The sequence below is a fragment of the Mandrillus leucophaeus genome, unplaced genomic scaffold, assembly GCF_000951045.1.
Source record: "Mandrillus leucophaeus isolate KB7577 unplaced genomic scaffold, Mleu.le_1.0 Scaffold770, whole genome shotgun sequence".
Lineage (NCBI taxonomy): Eukaryota > Metazoa > Chordata > Mammalia > Primates > Cercopithecidae > Mandrillus > Mandrillus leucophaeus.
The window spans coordinates 11,481-28,009 of record NW_012108364.1 but is presented as its reverse complement, the minus strand read 5'-3'; the positions used below and the strand labels follow the sequence as shown (position 1 = coordinate 28,009).

Genomic DNA, 16,529 nt, shown 5'->3' with positions numbered 1-16,529 from the left:
CTTTGATATAATGACTCAACTATACTAGAAGTAAAGAGTCGAAAGGGGCCTTGGTTTCTGAACCAGAATGTTCCATGGAACTTAGCCTGATCACCAGAGACTCAGGTTGAATATGACATTGATGCAAAGAGTACTTTACTATTTTGATTCCATTTCAGAACATCTACAATTTTGGTTCCGATTTGAAATGACTTAATTTAGTAAAAAGGACTTTTCAATTGGATTTGGTGTTTAGATGTTCTCTTTTTTAGCATTTCTACTCCAATTTTAGTTAAAAACCTATGGTAGACATGGATAGTTGGCTACCCAACAGCCATTGCCCCTTCTTTCCTAAGAGATCCTGATTTTGTTTGGGACAATAACGTGCTCAGCCCCTGGCAATGGTTCATGCTTACTCTAAGTCAATCATAAAGCCTGTTTCTCTTTGCTAGATGCTTGGTTCCCAGACTCCCTTGCAGCTAGGAGTGGTCATAGGATCCAGTTCTGGCCATTGAAACACAATAGGAAGTCTACTGGAGGTTTCTGGGGTAAAACTTTTGCTTTCCAGATAAGAGAGATATGGGTTGAGCATCCCTAATCCAAAAGTCCAAAATGTGAAACTTTTTGAGCCACTTACATGATGCCACAAGTGGGAAATTCCACACCTGACCTCCTGTGACTAGTAACAGTCAAAATCCAGGTGTACAGCACAGATTCTGTTACTGTTGTTTCACAGGTTTCACAGCTGATACAGGTATTCTGGTGGTGCTATTGTGCTGATTAGCTACCCTGAACACATAATTCTTCACTGTATTAATGTATGTCATATTTTCTACTGTCGATTATTCACATGGGAATAAGTATAAGAAATGGATTGCTTATCAGTAGCATATAAATTCAGAGTCGGGAATGATGGTGATGCCCAACAACAACCACAGATGGTCCACATGGGTGGCTGAGGTAGTGACGCCTTTGCTTTCTGATGGTTCAATGTCCACAAACTTTGTTCCATGCACAAATTTATTTAAAACATCATATAAAATTACCTTCAGGCTGTGTGTTTAAGGTGTATATGAAATATAATTGAATCATGTTTAGACTTGGGTCCCATCCTCAAGATATCTCATTATATACAGTTATACATCACTTAATGATGATGGGGGTAAGTTCTGAGAAATGCATCATTAGACAAGTTTGTCATTGTGCAAACAACATAGAGTGTAGTTACATAAACCTAGATCGTAGAGCCTGCTATATACCTAAGCTAGATGATAGAGCCTCCCTAGACTATAAACCTGTTCAGTGTGCTACTGTACTGAATAAATACTGAGGCAATTGTAACACAGTGATAAGTATGTGTATCACTTAAACATTGAAAAGGTACTGCAGGAAAAAGGTGAAACATTAAAAAAAAAAATAAAAAAGGTACAGTAAAAATACTATATTATAATCTTATGGGACCACTGCCATATATACACACTGTCATTGACCAAAAAGTTATGTACTACATGAATGTATATGCAAATATTTCAAGATAAAAAAAAAAATCTGCAGTTGGAAACAATTCTGGTCCTAAGCATTTGGGATAAGGGCTACTCAACCGGTGGCTTTTTATCTGCTTGGAAAAGGTCAAAAGAATAATATCATCTACCTTCAGTATTCTTATTAACTGAGATCATAAAAATCTATATTGCCTAAGTCAGGAGTTGGCAAACAAGGCCAGATCACTCTCTGTTTCTATAAATAAAGTTTTATTGGAACATAACCAGACCCACTTGTTTATCTACTGTCTATGGCTGCTTTTAACAGAGTTGAGCAGTTGCAACAGAGACTGTATGGATCTCAAATCCTAAAATATTTACTATCTGGTCCTTTAAGAAAAAGTCTATGGACTCCTGCTCTAAGCCACTGTTGGTTGAATCTTCTATCACTTGTTAACTAAATTCATTTCTAACTGACACAAAGGCCATGGTGACTAGTAAAATAAAACAAAACCTAAAACAAAATAAAAGGTATTACAGTCCAAACGAGAGTACATAGAATACTCTAGTGTCCTGCTCTAGTTGGGTTAGGGTCATGTGCTTCGTCCACCCCAGCAAGCAAGACAGCATTTCAGCACAGAGGGTATTCAAGGTCTGCCCTGAGAACTCACCTGTTTGGTGTAAATAACAAACCACTGCCAGCAACTATCCTCACTGTATTGAAATCTGAGCTCTAAGTTCTGGTTGAAAGTTCTCTGGGGCCCATCCATATCCAGCAGAGTTCCCTACAAAGGAAAATATTTTATATTCAATGTAAATTTAAATACCCATTAATTGGTCAGATGTAGTGGCTAACACCTGTAATCCCAGCTGAGGCAGGCAGATTGCCTGAGGTCAGGAGTTCGAGACCAGCCTGGCCAACATGGTGAAACCCCATCTCTACTAAAAATACAAAAATTGGCCAGGCATGGTGGCAGGTGCCTGTAATCCCAGCTACTCGGGAGGCTGAGGCAGGAGAATCACTTGAACTAGGGAGGCGGAGTTTGCGGTGAGCCAAGATCACGCCATTGCATTCCAGCCTGGGTGAAAAAAAAAAAAAAAAAAAGCTCATTAATGTGTTGGGCAAAATATCAAAATGAGGGAGACTGTCCCTATTTCCAAGAAGGTATCAGTCTATGGAGGAGCCATGAAAGTAAATCACCACAGTTTGATAAGTTAATAGTTAAGTGTTAGGAAGGAAACACAGGTCTATGGAAGTAAATAGGAGGGGCACCTAACCCAGGCTAGGAGGGCAAAGGAAGGCTCCCTGGAAGGTCCATCTGAGCAGAGGTAGAAACTACCCAAGTTTGTTGTGGTGGTTTTATTTTGGTGGTGTGTAGGGGAGGTGAGAAGTGATTTTTGAAAGAGGAAATACTATAGTGAGTGCAAATGTCCTGAGGCATATTGGAGACACTGAAAGGGACCATGCATGTCACTGCAGCACAGGCTCCAAGGCATGGTGGGTGATATGAGAAGAGGCCTAGGACCAGATCCTGAAAGCCTGGTAGGCAACATCTGTGATTTTTGCTTTGCAACATCCATCATTCTTTTTCCTAGTAATGGAGTCTCAAATACCCTTGGGAAAACCATCCCTCTTCCACTGTTGGCTATCTATGTAGGACTGTCAGGGAATGAAAAGTCAGAGGGCGGCATATGACCCAATTTCAGGCCAACTGGACAAGTAATTCTCTCTGCTTCTCATGTTATTTCAGTCAGACAGACCCAAATCGTAGGTGCTGATAGAGTTCCTATTTCTTAGAAAGCTTGAGCTCCTTTGGTTCTTAACTTTCTAAAACCTCTGCATCAGTTTTTCCTTTGAATCTGTAGGTTACTCCATATCCTTCCAACACATCCCGTTTTCCACTAGAGTCCAATGTGTTGGTTTCTATTGCTTGCCACCAAAGAGCCTTAACTCTTACAGGTTCTATAAGCTAAGAATCCCTTCCTGCAGATCATATGCAGTACAGAAAAAAGAAATAGGGAAAGAAAAAAGATATTTTTCCCCCAGGGGGCAACAGACATTATCCCAAGGGCGACAGCTTTTCCTTAAGAGGTTTTAGCCAGGTATGGTAGCTCATGCCTGTAATCCCAGCACTTTGGGAGGCTGAGGCAAGAGAATTTCTTGAGCCAGGAGTTCAAAACCAGCCTGGGCACCATAGCAAGACCTTGTCTCCAAAAACAGGAATTATATTTATATTTTAGAAATATTGGTCTGGCAGCATCAGTTAAAACATGAATTGGAGGCTGGGTGCAGCGGTTCATGCCTGTAATTCCAACAATTTGGGAGGCTGAGGCAGGCAGATCACTTGAGGTCAGGAGTTTGAGACCAGCCTGGCCAACATGGTGACACCCCATCTCTACTAAAAACACACCAAAAATTAGCTGGGTGTGGTGTCTGGTGCCTGTAATCCCAGCTACTCAGGAGGCTGAGGCAGGATAATCGCTTGATCCTGGGAGGTGAAGGTTGCAGTGAGCTGAGATTGTGCCACTGCACTCCAGCCTGGGCAACAGAGTAAGACTCCATCTCCAAAACAACAACAACAACAACAACAACAAAAACATGAATTGGAAAACAGCTGTTTTCAGACACTGAACAACAGATAATGCAGCACTGGTAACCCAGAGAGAAGGAAAACCAAATGAAGTGAGCCCATAAGTATCCCAGCTTACTACCTGAAGGGGTTTCCAGGATATAACACAAAGACAGGGAACCCAAACAGAGCCCAGGGGTCTCAGTGGGTGGAGGAGAAAGGGTAAAAGTTTCAAGAAGTTGAGATTGGAATTTTTGGTGCAGAATACCAAAGACTAGGGCTTTAAACACAGCGAGAGCTCTAGAGAGGTTTTGACAGATCTTTGGCTGAATAATGATCTGTGTGTGTATAGAGTAAACCTACACGAGGCTGGGGAAAGAACATCTGGAAAGCAGTAGGTTGGAAATTGCAGAAGCTCACAAACAAGGATGGAAAGAGTTCATGTTCCCATCAGCCAGAGCAGAGAGACAATAGACAAGATGTCAGGTAGAGTCTTAAGAATGGTAGCTAAGGCATAAAGGGCTAAATTAGCCCTAAAGACTGCTCTGCAACTTCATTAAGGCAGGCGGGCATCTGTAGTCCCAGCTACTCGGGAGGCTGAGGCAGGACAATGGCCTGAATCCGGGAGGCAGAGCTTGCAGTGAGCAGAGATCGCACCACTGCACTCCAGCCTAAGCGACAAGAGCGAGACTCCATCTCAAAAAAATAAATAAATAAAAAATAAAAAAAGAAAAGAAAGTTTAAAAGCAAGCATCAAAAAAGTAAAACTGGCCAGGCATGGGGGCTCATGCCTGTAATCCCAGCACTTTGGGAAGGTGAAGTAGATGACTGCTTGAGGCCAGGAGTTCAAGATCAGCGTGGGAAACATAGCAAGACCCTGTTTCTGCAAAAAATGAAAATTAGCGGGGCATAGGCACATGCTTGTAGTCCCAGCTACTTGGGAGGCTGAGGCAGGAGGATCTCTTGAGCCCACGGGGTTAAGGCTGCAGTAAGCCATAATTGTGCCACTGCACTCCAGCCTGGGTAAGAGAGTGAGACCCTATCTCTTTAAAAAGAAAAAAAAAAAAAGTAAAACCAATCCTAAGTAATTTAACTGCACGCCAGAATAACATCTAATATTCTTTAAAGGAATTCAGTAAAATGCGACATTCAACAATGTAAAATTCACAATGTTTAGCATACCACAAAAAATTACCTGGCATGCATAGGAGGAGGAAGATATGATCTGCAAACAGTAGAAAAATCAATCAATGGTGCATACTCAGTGTCAGGTGATAAAAACAAGCAAAAAGAAAAAAGAAAAAAGTATCGATCAGTAGAAGTAGATCCGGAAATGACAGAGATGATGGAAATAGTAGCAAAAATATTGAAACTGCTATTTAAAGTATGTTCCATACACTCAGGAATTTGGAGAAAAATAGAAGTATGATAAGGAGAGAAATGAAAGATGTAAAAAAGACCTAAACAGAACTTCTAGAGATGGAAAATACAACACTAGAAGTATAAATGCACTGGATGGGATAAATAGCAATGTTAGACATTACAGAAGAAAATAGCAATAATCTTAAAGCTATAGCAATAGAAACAACCCCAAATAAAGCAGAGAGAGAAAAAATACTAAGATAAATAAAATCACAATGGGATACCATGTCACATCTATCTACTAGGTTGGCTATAATAAAAAATTGATAACAAGTACTGGCAAGGATGGGGAGAAATCAAAACCCTCCACTGCTAGTGGGGATATAAAATGGTGCAGCCACTTTGGAAAGTAGGCTGGCAGTTCCTCAAAAAGTTAAACACAGAATATCATTTGACCCAATGATAATTCTACTCCTAGGTATATACCCAAGAGACATAAAAACATACGTCTACACAAAAGCTTGTGCACAAATGTTCATAGCAGCATAAACCATGACAGCCAAAATATAGAAGCAACCCAAAAGTCTATCAATGGACGAATGGGTAGAATATGCTATAACCATAAAGTGGACTATTATTTGGCCATAAAAAATAATAAAGTACTGATGATACATGCTACAAGAATGAACCGGGAAACATGCTAAGTAAAAAGCTAGTCACAAGCATCACATGTCATATGATTCCATTAATATAAAATATCCAGAATAGGCAAATCTATTCTATAGAGACAGAAAGTAGATTAGTGGTTTTTTAGGGCTGGGGGGACAGGAAGGTGACAACTAAAGGGTATGGGGCTTCTTTTTCAGGCGATAAAGTGTTCTAAAATTGATTGTGGTGATGGCTGCACAACTCTGTGAATATACTAAATACCATACCATTGAATCGTATACTTTATATGGGTGAATTGTATGGTATGTGAATTATATCTCAATAAAGCTGTTACAAAGAAAGACATGTGTGATATTGGTGGGGGAATACACACATAGATCAGCCAAACAGAACAGAGAACCTAGAAACAGACCCATACAAACATGTCCGACTGATTTTTGACAAAGGTGTGAAAATAACTCAATTGAGGACAGACAGTCATTTCAACAAATGGTACTGGAGCAACTGGATCTCCAGAAGCAAACAAACAAACAAACAAAAGGTTGGGGATGGGGGAATAACCATCTTATTTTTATTTTATTTTATTTTATTTTATTTTATTTTATTTTATTTTAAGACAGGGTCTTGCTCTGTCTCCCAGATTGGAGTGCAATGGCGTAATCTCAGCTCACTGCAACCTCCCCCTCCCGGACTCAAGGGATTCTCCTACCTCAGCCTCCCAAGTAGCTGGGATTACAGGTGTACACCACCACAGCCCACTCATTTTTGTAGTTTTAGTAGAGACAGGGTTTCTCCATGTTGGCCAGGCTGCTCTCAGACTCCTGACCTCAAGCAATCTGCCCGCCTTGGCCCTCCAAAGCACTGGAATTATAGGCATGAGCCACTGCGCCTGGTCTGATAACCTTATCCTAAGTCTCATCCTCCATACAAAAATTAACTGAAAATAGATCATGAACTTACATGTAAAACCCCTAACTGTAAAACTTTAAGGAAAAAAAATAGAAAAACTTCAGCATCTATAACAGGATTTATCAAAGAGTTCTTGGACTTGACAGTAAAAGCACAATCCAAAGAAGGAAAACTGATGAATCAGATTTAATCAAAATTAAAAATTTTTGCTCTGCAAAAGACCTTGTTTAAGAGGATGAAAAACTATAGAGTGGGCCAGGTGTGGTGGCTCACACCTGTAATCCCAGAACTTTGGGAGGCCGAGATGAGCAGATTGTTTGAGGTCAGGAGTTTGAGGCCAGCCAAGACAACATGGTGAAACCCCAGCTCTACTAAAAATACAAAATATTAGCCGGGCCTGGTGGCGCATGCCTGTATTCCCAGCTACTCGGGAGGCTGAGGCAGGAGAATCCCTTGAACCTGGGAGGCAGAGGCTGCAGTGAGCTGAGATTGCACCACTGCACTCCAGCCTGGGTGACAGAGTGAGACTCTGTCTCAAAACAAAAACAAACAAACAAACAAAAAAACCCGAAACTATAGAGTAAGAGAAAATATTTGGAAACCAGATGGCCAACAAAGAACACGTATCTAGAATCCATAAATAACTCTCAAAACTCAACAGGAAAAGCCAAACAATCCAATTCAAAAATGGGTAAAATATATGAGAAGACATTTTACCAAAGAAGATATGCAGATGGCAAATAAACACATGAAGATATTCAGCATCATAACCCATTGGGAAATGCAAACTTAAGTCACAATGAAATACCTTTACACATATATTAGAATGACTACAATAAAAAAAAAAATAGTGACAACACCAAATGCTGGTGAGAATGCAGAAAACTGGCTCACTCGTACATTCCTGGTGGGAATGTAAAATGATATAGCCATTCTCAAAAACAGTTTGGCAGTTTCTTTAAAAAGTAAACATGCAATTACTATATGACCCAGCAATTGTACTCCTCGGCATTTATTCCAGGAAAATGAAGACTCATGGTCAAACACACACCTGTATGTGAAGGTTTATAGCAGCTCTATTCATAATAGCTAAAAACTAGAAACAACCAGAGGTTCTTCAATGAGTAAATGGTGAAGCAAACTTTGGAACAACCAGACCATGGACTGCTGCTCAACAAGAAAAAGAGACAAACTACTGATACAGTCAGCAACTGGATGGACTTCCAACAAGTTATGCAGAGCAAAAACGAGCCAATCTCTAAGGCAATTGATATTTATAGAATGTTCTACCCAAAATGGAAGGCACATTCTTTTAAAATACATGTGAAACATTTATCAAGATAGATCAGAGCTGGGGCCACAACACATGTTTCTGTATGTTTCAAAGGGCTAAGATCATACAAAATATTTTCTCTGACCTCCAGGAGGAAACAGTGGTATAGGGAGAAGGGTTAGGAAACTGTTCAATCCATCCACACAGGGCATGTTGAGACCAAGCTGTGAGTGCGGAGATAGAGGGAAATTTTTTTTTGTCTTTTTATTTTTTTATTTTTATTTTTTTGAGACAGGGTTTCACTGTTGCCCAGGTTGGAGTGCAGTGGCATAATCTCAGCTCACTGCAGCCTCTACCTCCCGTGCTCAATGGATTCTCCCACCTCAGCCTCCCCAGTAGCTGGGACCACAGGTGCACACCACCATGCCTGGCTTATTTTTGTATTAGTTTGTAGAGATGGGATTTTGCCATGTTGCCCAGGCTGGTAAGGGAGACTTTTGAGGGACAGCAAAGTATAGAATGGATAGGCCTCCATTAGCACTTAAATGTGTAGGGTCAGAGAGAGAGAAAAGTCAGAGATAATTTCAAGATTTCTGGTTTGGCAGTTAGGGTGTGGTAGTGGAAATTCCCTTGACCAAGATAGGGAACACAGGCAGAAGAACCCCATGAAAGGCATGAGGAGGAAAGGACACATCTGCTTTGGGTAAAGGCTGAGTTTGAGATGTCTGTGAGACACCTGGTTGAAGGCATCCGGAGGTAGGAAAAACTGGGCCTTTGAGAAGGATCTGGGCGATTGATTTCATAGAATATGTAGAGGAATTATGCTAGAATGCAATGCCAGAAACACCAGCATTTCAGGAATGCTCAGAGGGAGAAGTGGCCCACAAAAGTAGGGGAGAAAGGAGATTTTTGAGAAGGAAGAAATGGTTGACAGTATCGAATGCCACAGAGAGGTCAAGTATGAGCCCAGCTGAAAAATTCCCAGGGATTCCATGGATTTAACAAGTGGGTGTCATGCTCTGATAACTTTTATCCTCTATTAGTTAACCTCAGCTTCCTGTGTAGAGAGGATAACACCACTTAGCTCACTGGGGTCTTATGGGCTGAATTACATAATAGATGAGACAGTGCAGCACAGTCCCTGGTAAAAAGTGGGCACTCAATAAATCTGATAAGGGTTTCTCTTGAGAGGAGCTGGCAATGCAAGCATGATGCCAAGGTGTTGTAAGAAAAACTCTGCCAGTCGGTGCCAGTCTTGAAGGGTAGAGACCTTGTCAGCACTGAGCCCGTAGTAAGTGCTCAATAAATGATAGCTGTTATTGCCATCTGCTGTTATTACTACAGCCACCCTTCAAGCAGTAGGGAGGCCTGCTGTTGGAAGGTGGAAAGATCGATGTTTCTGATTCCCTGGGTGGGGAACCTGCATCAGACTACAGATAGGTTTTACCACTAGGTGATATTTAATGTGGCTTAGATGTCACTCCACTCAAGGTACAGATTCAAATGGTAAACCTGTCTCCCTAGTGTCAACTTTGTCATCAAGTGTACTAGGATTTTTAAGTCATGGGCAAAGCAAGGTGCCAAGATACTCACAAGGAAAGTGACCTGCCAGCACTTCACCCTGCTCATCTGGAAAATGACATCCTGGGTCTGGCTGTCAGGCAGGGTGATGCAGCAGCTGATCTCGTTATTGCCGACAGAAAGAACAGCTCCAGAGCCTGGTTCTGGGTAGTCACAGGTACAAGGATCCAGCTGCAGGTATCCATAGTGCTGTACCTCCCGGGCCAGCTCCAAAAACTGCTCCAAAGAGGGTGATGGGTGGGAGGGAAACAAGAAGAAGCAAAAGACCACTTGAAACAGATGAAAACCTCATGTCAGAAGCTACTGCCATTCTAGGAGAATACATGGAACTAAGTCACAGTGAAAGCACCTTTTCTTCTTGGTCATACAAATGGAGATAATGCCCCTGGTGCTCACCAGAAGCCTGGGGGAAATTCCTGGAGTGTCCTTCCAGGGAAGGGACCATTCCTGCCTCTTTCACCATTGTGTCCCTGCCCCTGTTATGGTGCTTGGTACACAGTGGAAATGAAAATATTCCATGAGTAAATGAAGAATGAAGAAAAGAGTCCATAAAATGGATGAAGGATATGATTCTGTCTCAGCAGATTATAATAGCAAGTAAACAAAAAAGTGTACGTTGGCTTTAAAAAACACAAAAAAAAAACAAAAAAAAAACAAAAAAAAACCGAAGTCTCACTCTATCACCCAGGCTGGAGTGCTGCGGTGCAATCTCAGCTTACTGCGACCTCCGACTCCCTGGTTCACACATTTCTCCTGCCTCAGCCTCCCAAGTAGCTGGGATTACAGGCAAGTGCCACCATGCCCGGCTAATTTTTGTATTTTTAGTGGAGACAGGGTTTCACCATGTTGGCCAGGATGGTCTCGACCTCCTGATCTCGGCGTGATCCGCCTGCCTCGGATCCCAAAGTGCTGGGATTACAGACGTGAGCCACTGTGCCTGGCCTAAAATATTGGCTTTTAAAAAGTTAAGCTGAGATCTATGTAGGAAGAAAAGTAGTTCATTTCTACAGGCTGCTTTATATGATGATGTTACTAATTGCCAGAGACAGAGATTTTAGAAATGGCAATGAGGGCACGAGCTGGTCTGCTTTCTAAATAGAATTCCAGAGAGTCCCCAGTTGCCAAAGGAACACTTTTATGTGACTTTTAAAATTTAACTTTTCCCTCTGTTTCTGAAGTGACATAAGAACTGAGGACAGTTGCAGTCACACCACTGATCAAGGCATCCTGTCTCATTAACATCTGTCCAGGGCTTTTCATTTTATTAATGATTGCATTTAAATAAGCTGGTATGGGTTTGGTGACTTCCACTCTGTTCTTCCAGCTTCCGCCATGGGCCTGGCCTAGTGGTATGTGAGATGTGCATGCAGAGAACAGTTCCCACTTTAGCACATGGCTAAATCAGAAAGAACACTACCCAGTGACAACTTGTGATCCTTTCCTGAAGCAAGGTAACTCACACGTCCTTTACAAAGACTCCAGTGGCATTCTCTGATACAGTGAAACAGGCCGAGACAGAAGCAGTAAGGGACAGCTGACTCCTGATCTCATGCCGGCAGGAGTATTCAAAGCCACTGTCCCATCCAGCCACATGTGGCAGCTCATTGTGCCACTGTCCAGGCTTCAGCTAGGGAGATGCAGTAAGGTGCTGGCCTTTGGTTGGGTCAGTGAGAAACTTCAGAAAGGACAGGCTGTGAGTACATGGTACTTGTGCAGTGACTGGGGACAGGAGCTGAGTCATCTTGCCACAGAGCAGACAGAGAGTAGTGTCATGCTTTTGCTACGACACTTTCTAACTGATATGGTATAAATCTATAATTGTTTATCTTATTGTTTGATAACACTTCTTTAAAATTGTAATAATCTCTTGGCTGCAATGAACTAAAAGAAATGAAAGTGTTTGAAAAGTGAAGCTCTATTTTGCAAAAAAGTTGGTGATGAGTAAGTAACTTATATAAAATGCCTGTTGGCATTTGACATTCGATAAACAGGTGTTGTGATATTACTAACTATATGAACACCAGAAGACAGAAAGCTACAAGGATTATCTGCTTGAAAATTAGTTAAGATTGTATCTAAAAAAGACAGTTTGACATACACAGCTGCAGAAAAATATGTTTATATTAATTTATTTTCATTTTGATCAGGGATTGGTAAACTTTTATGTAAAGAACCATCTAGTAAATATTTTCAGCTATACAGACATATGGTCCCTGTTGCAACTACTTACCTCTGCCACTGCAACACAAAAGCAGCCTTAGACAATACATGAATGAATGATTGTAACTGTGTGCCAATAAAACTTTATTTACAAAAAACATGGCCCATGAACCACAGCCTTTCTTTCACTCATTTTCAATTCCAAGTTTTCTTGTACATAAAATATAGTTGTTAATGTGTTTGCTCCATAGCCGAAGAACTTCACAAACAAATAATGTTGGTTGCACATCAGTACATGCAGATGCTTTGAGAGAAAGTAAATTTCAATAATAATTAAATTTTTTTCATTCAATTTATGTAGTCAAAGCAAATTTTTTAAAAAATAGCATTATTACAAATAGTATGGTAAATTCAGATCAAATGTTTATCATAGAAGATAAAATTTATTTTGTGGAAAAACTACAAATACACATTTTGGCAGAGCATGGTAAGAACAACATTCTTACTAAATTAAGAGGTTTATAGGGCAGATACGTACAAAGACTTGGTTGTGGTGTACACAGTTTGTAATTGCATCCAAAGTAACAGCAATATTCTATCTATCAAAATAGAAGCTGCACTTGTCAAAATTTCCAAACACAGAGAAAAACTGAGCTCCTTTTTTTGTGACAAAGCTGAGGTAGAACACCGGGCTGGCGGGTGGCAGGGGATACTAAATTGTGGCAGTATGTGCCTTTCCTTTTTCTTTTTTGCAGTTCATCAATAAAAATCTCAGTGAGCCTTTGAAGAATTATTTTCTGTTACGTATAAATGAGTCCTCTAAATTTTGGTTGTATTTTATTCAAAAATCAATGTTGCAGTTGTGAACATTGGCAAAGTCAAAAGAATTTTTAAAAAGACAACACAACGAAACAAAGGCCGTTTCTTCTCTTAAAATGCATCTTGTCTGTCAGACTCACATTCGCTGCTTAGGGGCAGGAGGTATGTGAGTTGGTAACACCTTTACGGAAACTTTAAAAATGAATGTTTAGAAATATATCCTAAGCAATAATAGAACACATACGCATAGAAAGAGGATGTTGGCTGCAGTATTCAGGGACTTCAGCCAGGAACTGTACCAGGTGCTGTGAATACGTAGAGTATGTATAAATTAGACATAGCCCTGGGCCTCATGGCTCTTGCTGCCAAAGTGATTTATAGCAGCAAGAGCTGGAAACAACCCGACTTCCAATAACAGAAAAGTGGTTAGCCAAACGATAATATAACCGTAAAATGGAATACTCTGTAGTCACTAAAAATAATGCGGAGGATCTATATTAATTAACTTAGCAGAGGACTCACAATATACCATCTGTATTTTTTTAGAATCTTTAAACAATAAGCTTTTACTAATTCCGTACTCAGAACAATCAATGAAGGTATTCTCATTTTTTAAAAAAGAGCCCCTCTTTTAGTGCTTGGTAGGTTTATAAATTACAGAAACAGTTCAATTCTAATATGTTTCTTTAACTCCCTTCCAAGGGATTTCTCTTGGAGCAATATTTGATTCACCTTTGTTTGATTGTCTTCTTTCTGGAAAGCTTCTAATTTCTGCCTCTGCGCCTGTGTGGGTTTGGCCCACTCTTTTTCAATGTCCTGTATTGCCTTAAAATAACAGAAGTTGTAAAATTAGCAGTCTTAGCAGAAATTAATCAATCTGACAAAAACATACTCTTGTATGAAGGGATATAAAAACAAACCCAAGTGGATATATATTTAGGGATTTAGCATGTTATAAGCCTTATTTTTTAAATTAGTAAGAAAGGATTGTTCAATAGCTTGGGGACAATTGGCAACACTTGGCAAAAAAGAAAATAAAATCAGCTCTTTCCCCACACCACCCAATCAAATAAATTCCAGACAAAGATTTAAATGTATAAGACCATAAAACAATTAGAAAAAAAAAAAAGGTAAATATTTTTATCTGACCTTGAGGTAGGGAATATCTTTTTTAAGATATAAAAACAAAATGTCATAATGAAGAAATAGTCATATATAATTATGTGAAAACATAAAACTTCTGTACATGAAAACCACCAAAAACAAAACTAAGAATCAAATGGAAAACCAAGGAGAATGATTGCATCATATATACCAAACAGTTAATATTTATATAAAGCAATAGGAAAAATGTAAGCATCACCAGCAGGAAAATGGACAACAGCTATGTATTGGCAATTGACAAAAAGGAATTCCAAATAATAAGTATATTTGAATCATAAACATAGATATTGGAAAAAATATATCGATAAGTCAATTACTGCTATTGTTTATAACAATGAAACATTTTCAACTTGATAGTGGCAAACACATGTATAGTGCTTACTGTGTGTCAGACAATGTTCTAATTGCTTCAGAACAAAAGTCAATCCTTACCGCCATCCTATGACGTAAGTACTGTTATGAAATGCCCCAAAAGAGGTAATTGAGTTTGGGTATAACTAAATAATAGGCTATGCGATCATTAAAAATTACACAGAATATTTAACAACATAGGAAATGTTTGTAATGTACATGAAAAATATCATATTACTAAGTAAGAGTCTAGTAGTAGACCCTAATTTTTATAAAACAACAAAAAATAAATGTAAAACAACAAGAATTCCTCATATGGATACTTACAAGTCAAGGAAATGGATGTGCAAATACATGAAATGTATATGAAATAAATATGCCCAAAGAGTTAATTAATAGTTTATATGTCTGGTTGATTTAAGATTTGGGGTGACATCTACTTTCATTTTTGAACTCTTCCACACTTGCAAACTTTTTATAAGATAAAAACTAATTTTACATTAAAAAAATTAAAGTTGAATATATTATTAGGTCCTGTCTAGTCAGCCTAGGGTAACCACCACCAGCAAGTGTTCCCAAACTCTAAATCCCTAATGGGGTTCTCGGTTGCTTCCTAATCCACTGTAGACTTCAGCAGAACGACACTGGGCTCAAAGGCAGAAATCTCCTGGAAGGCAACCGCCCCCTGTGGAAGCCCGTCAGGATTGTGGTGAAGCAACATGAAACGTGGAAGTAACAAAGCCTATTGTCTCAGCCTACCCTCCCTGAGCTAGGCACCTTTTCCTGTGCTCCTTCCCTCTCCTCTCGGCACCCAGCTCCCTTCCCCTTTTAGCCAGTCTGGCCCCGGGGAAGCCATGGAATCAGCTGTCCACCTCCTCAGCTGCACACACTCGGCCTGTGCTGCTCTGACTTGTCATGACAGGGCAGAACTGGCCATTGTCCCTCAGTTAGGCTGTCAACCCCTAAGGGAAGACACTGCGCCCGTCATCTCAGCGTGCCTTGCCCAGTGTCCTACATACGGCAATGCCCAGCAATTGTTTGCCAATTATCAGGCACTTATTTTCACCTTAGTCTGAACATAAGCCTATCCGTTACATCCCTCAGTGATATTGGCAGGTTATGCTTTATCTCTCAGAGAATAATGAAAAGCTGAATATGCCTTAAATATTGCTTTAGGCTGGGAAAAGGACATGGGTTTAGAGAGGAGAAGAAAAATAACTAATATTTGTTGAAAACTTGCTTTAGATCGATTTTGTTATTGACTTTTTCCCAACTACAGTGGTCCCCTTTATCCTTGGGGGATACTATCCAAGACTCCCAGACAGGATGGACTGGTACTATCATGGATAATATCAAACTCTATATATACTATGTTTTCTCCTGCATATACACACCTATGATAAAGTTTAATTTATAAACTAGGCACAGTAAGAGACGAACAACAATAACTAATAAGAAAATAGAACAAGTATAACAATATGCCAGCATCACTACTCTTGCACTTTAGGGCCATTATTAAGTAAAACTGGGGCCTTGAACACAAGTGTTGGGATACCAGGACAGTGATAACTGAGATCACTACTGAGTGACTGATGGGTGGATGATGCAGACAAGATGAATAAACTGGACAAAGAGATGATTCATGTTCCGGGCCAGGAAGACATTTCATCACACTACTTAGAATGGCGTGCAATTTAAAACTTATGAATTGTTTATTTCTGAAATTTTTCCACTTAATATTTTCAGACCATGCTTGACCGCAGGTAACTGAAACCACAGAAAGCCAGACCAAGGATAAGGTGGGCCTACTCTATTCTGTGGGGAGGAACAATACCACCATTTTACAGATGAGTAAATTGAGGTTCAGAGAGGTTATGATGTTCAAGATGACCCAGCGAATAAGTGGCAGGAGTTAGAGCAAACCCAGGTCTGGGCACTACAACAGGCCCTTCTACCCTTGCCCAAGCCACTGAATTCTTAGCAGGTAGGTAGCTAGCTACCCCAAGGCTTTCTCCTTGTCACCAGTTCTTCTTCAAACCAAATCTACAGACCATACGAGAAAGCATGGGTGTAAAGAACTAAACACTGCCTTCTTTCCTGAATTGTACTTGATGGTAGAATCCGGTAAGGACTGTTAGCACAGGGGAACAGTATCGAAAAGAAGGGATGGCTGTGTAAAGACAAACAGGAGTCACGGCAGTAAGTACTAAC

The 16,529-nt window shown here is 40.1% G+C and overlaps 1 protein-coding gene across 1 annotated transcript in view; it reads right to left on the bottom strand.

Annotated features, from left to right (window-relative positions):
* The window catches only part of SNX31 (sorting nexin 31), a gene marked incomplete at its 5' end in the record, with an annotated part of 40,254 nt that overhangs the window by 13,846 nt on the left and 9,879 nt on the right, over positions 1–16,529 (bottom strand). The window contains 3 exons of the mRNA XM_011966735.1: positions 2,132–2,245; positions 9,837–10,040; positions 13,536–13,628. Coding sequence (XP_011822125.1) covers positions 2,132–2,245; positions 9,837–10,040; positions 13,536–13,628 — 411 coding nt within the window. The remainder of the gene's footprint in view (positions 1–2,131; positions 2,246–9,836; positions 10,041–13,535; positions 13,629–16,529) is intronic.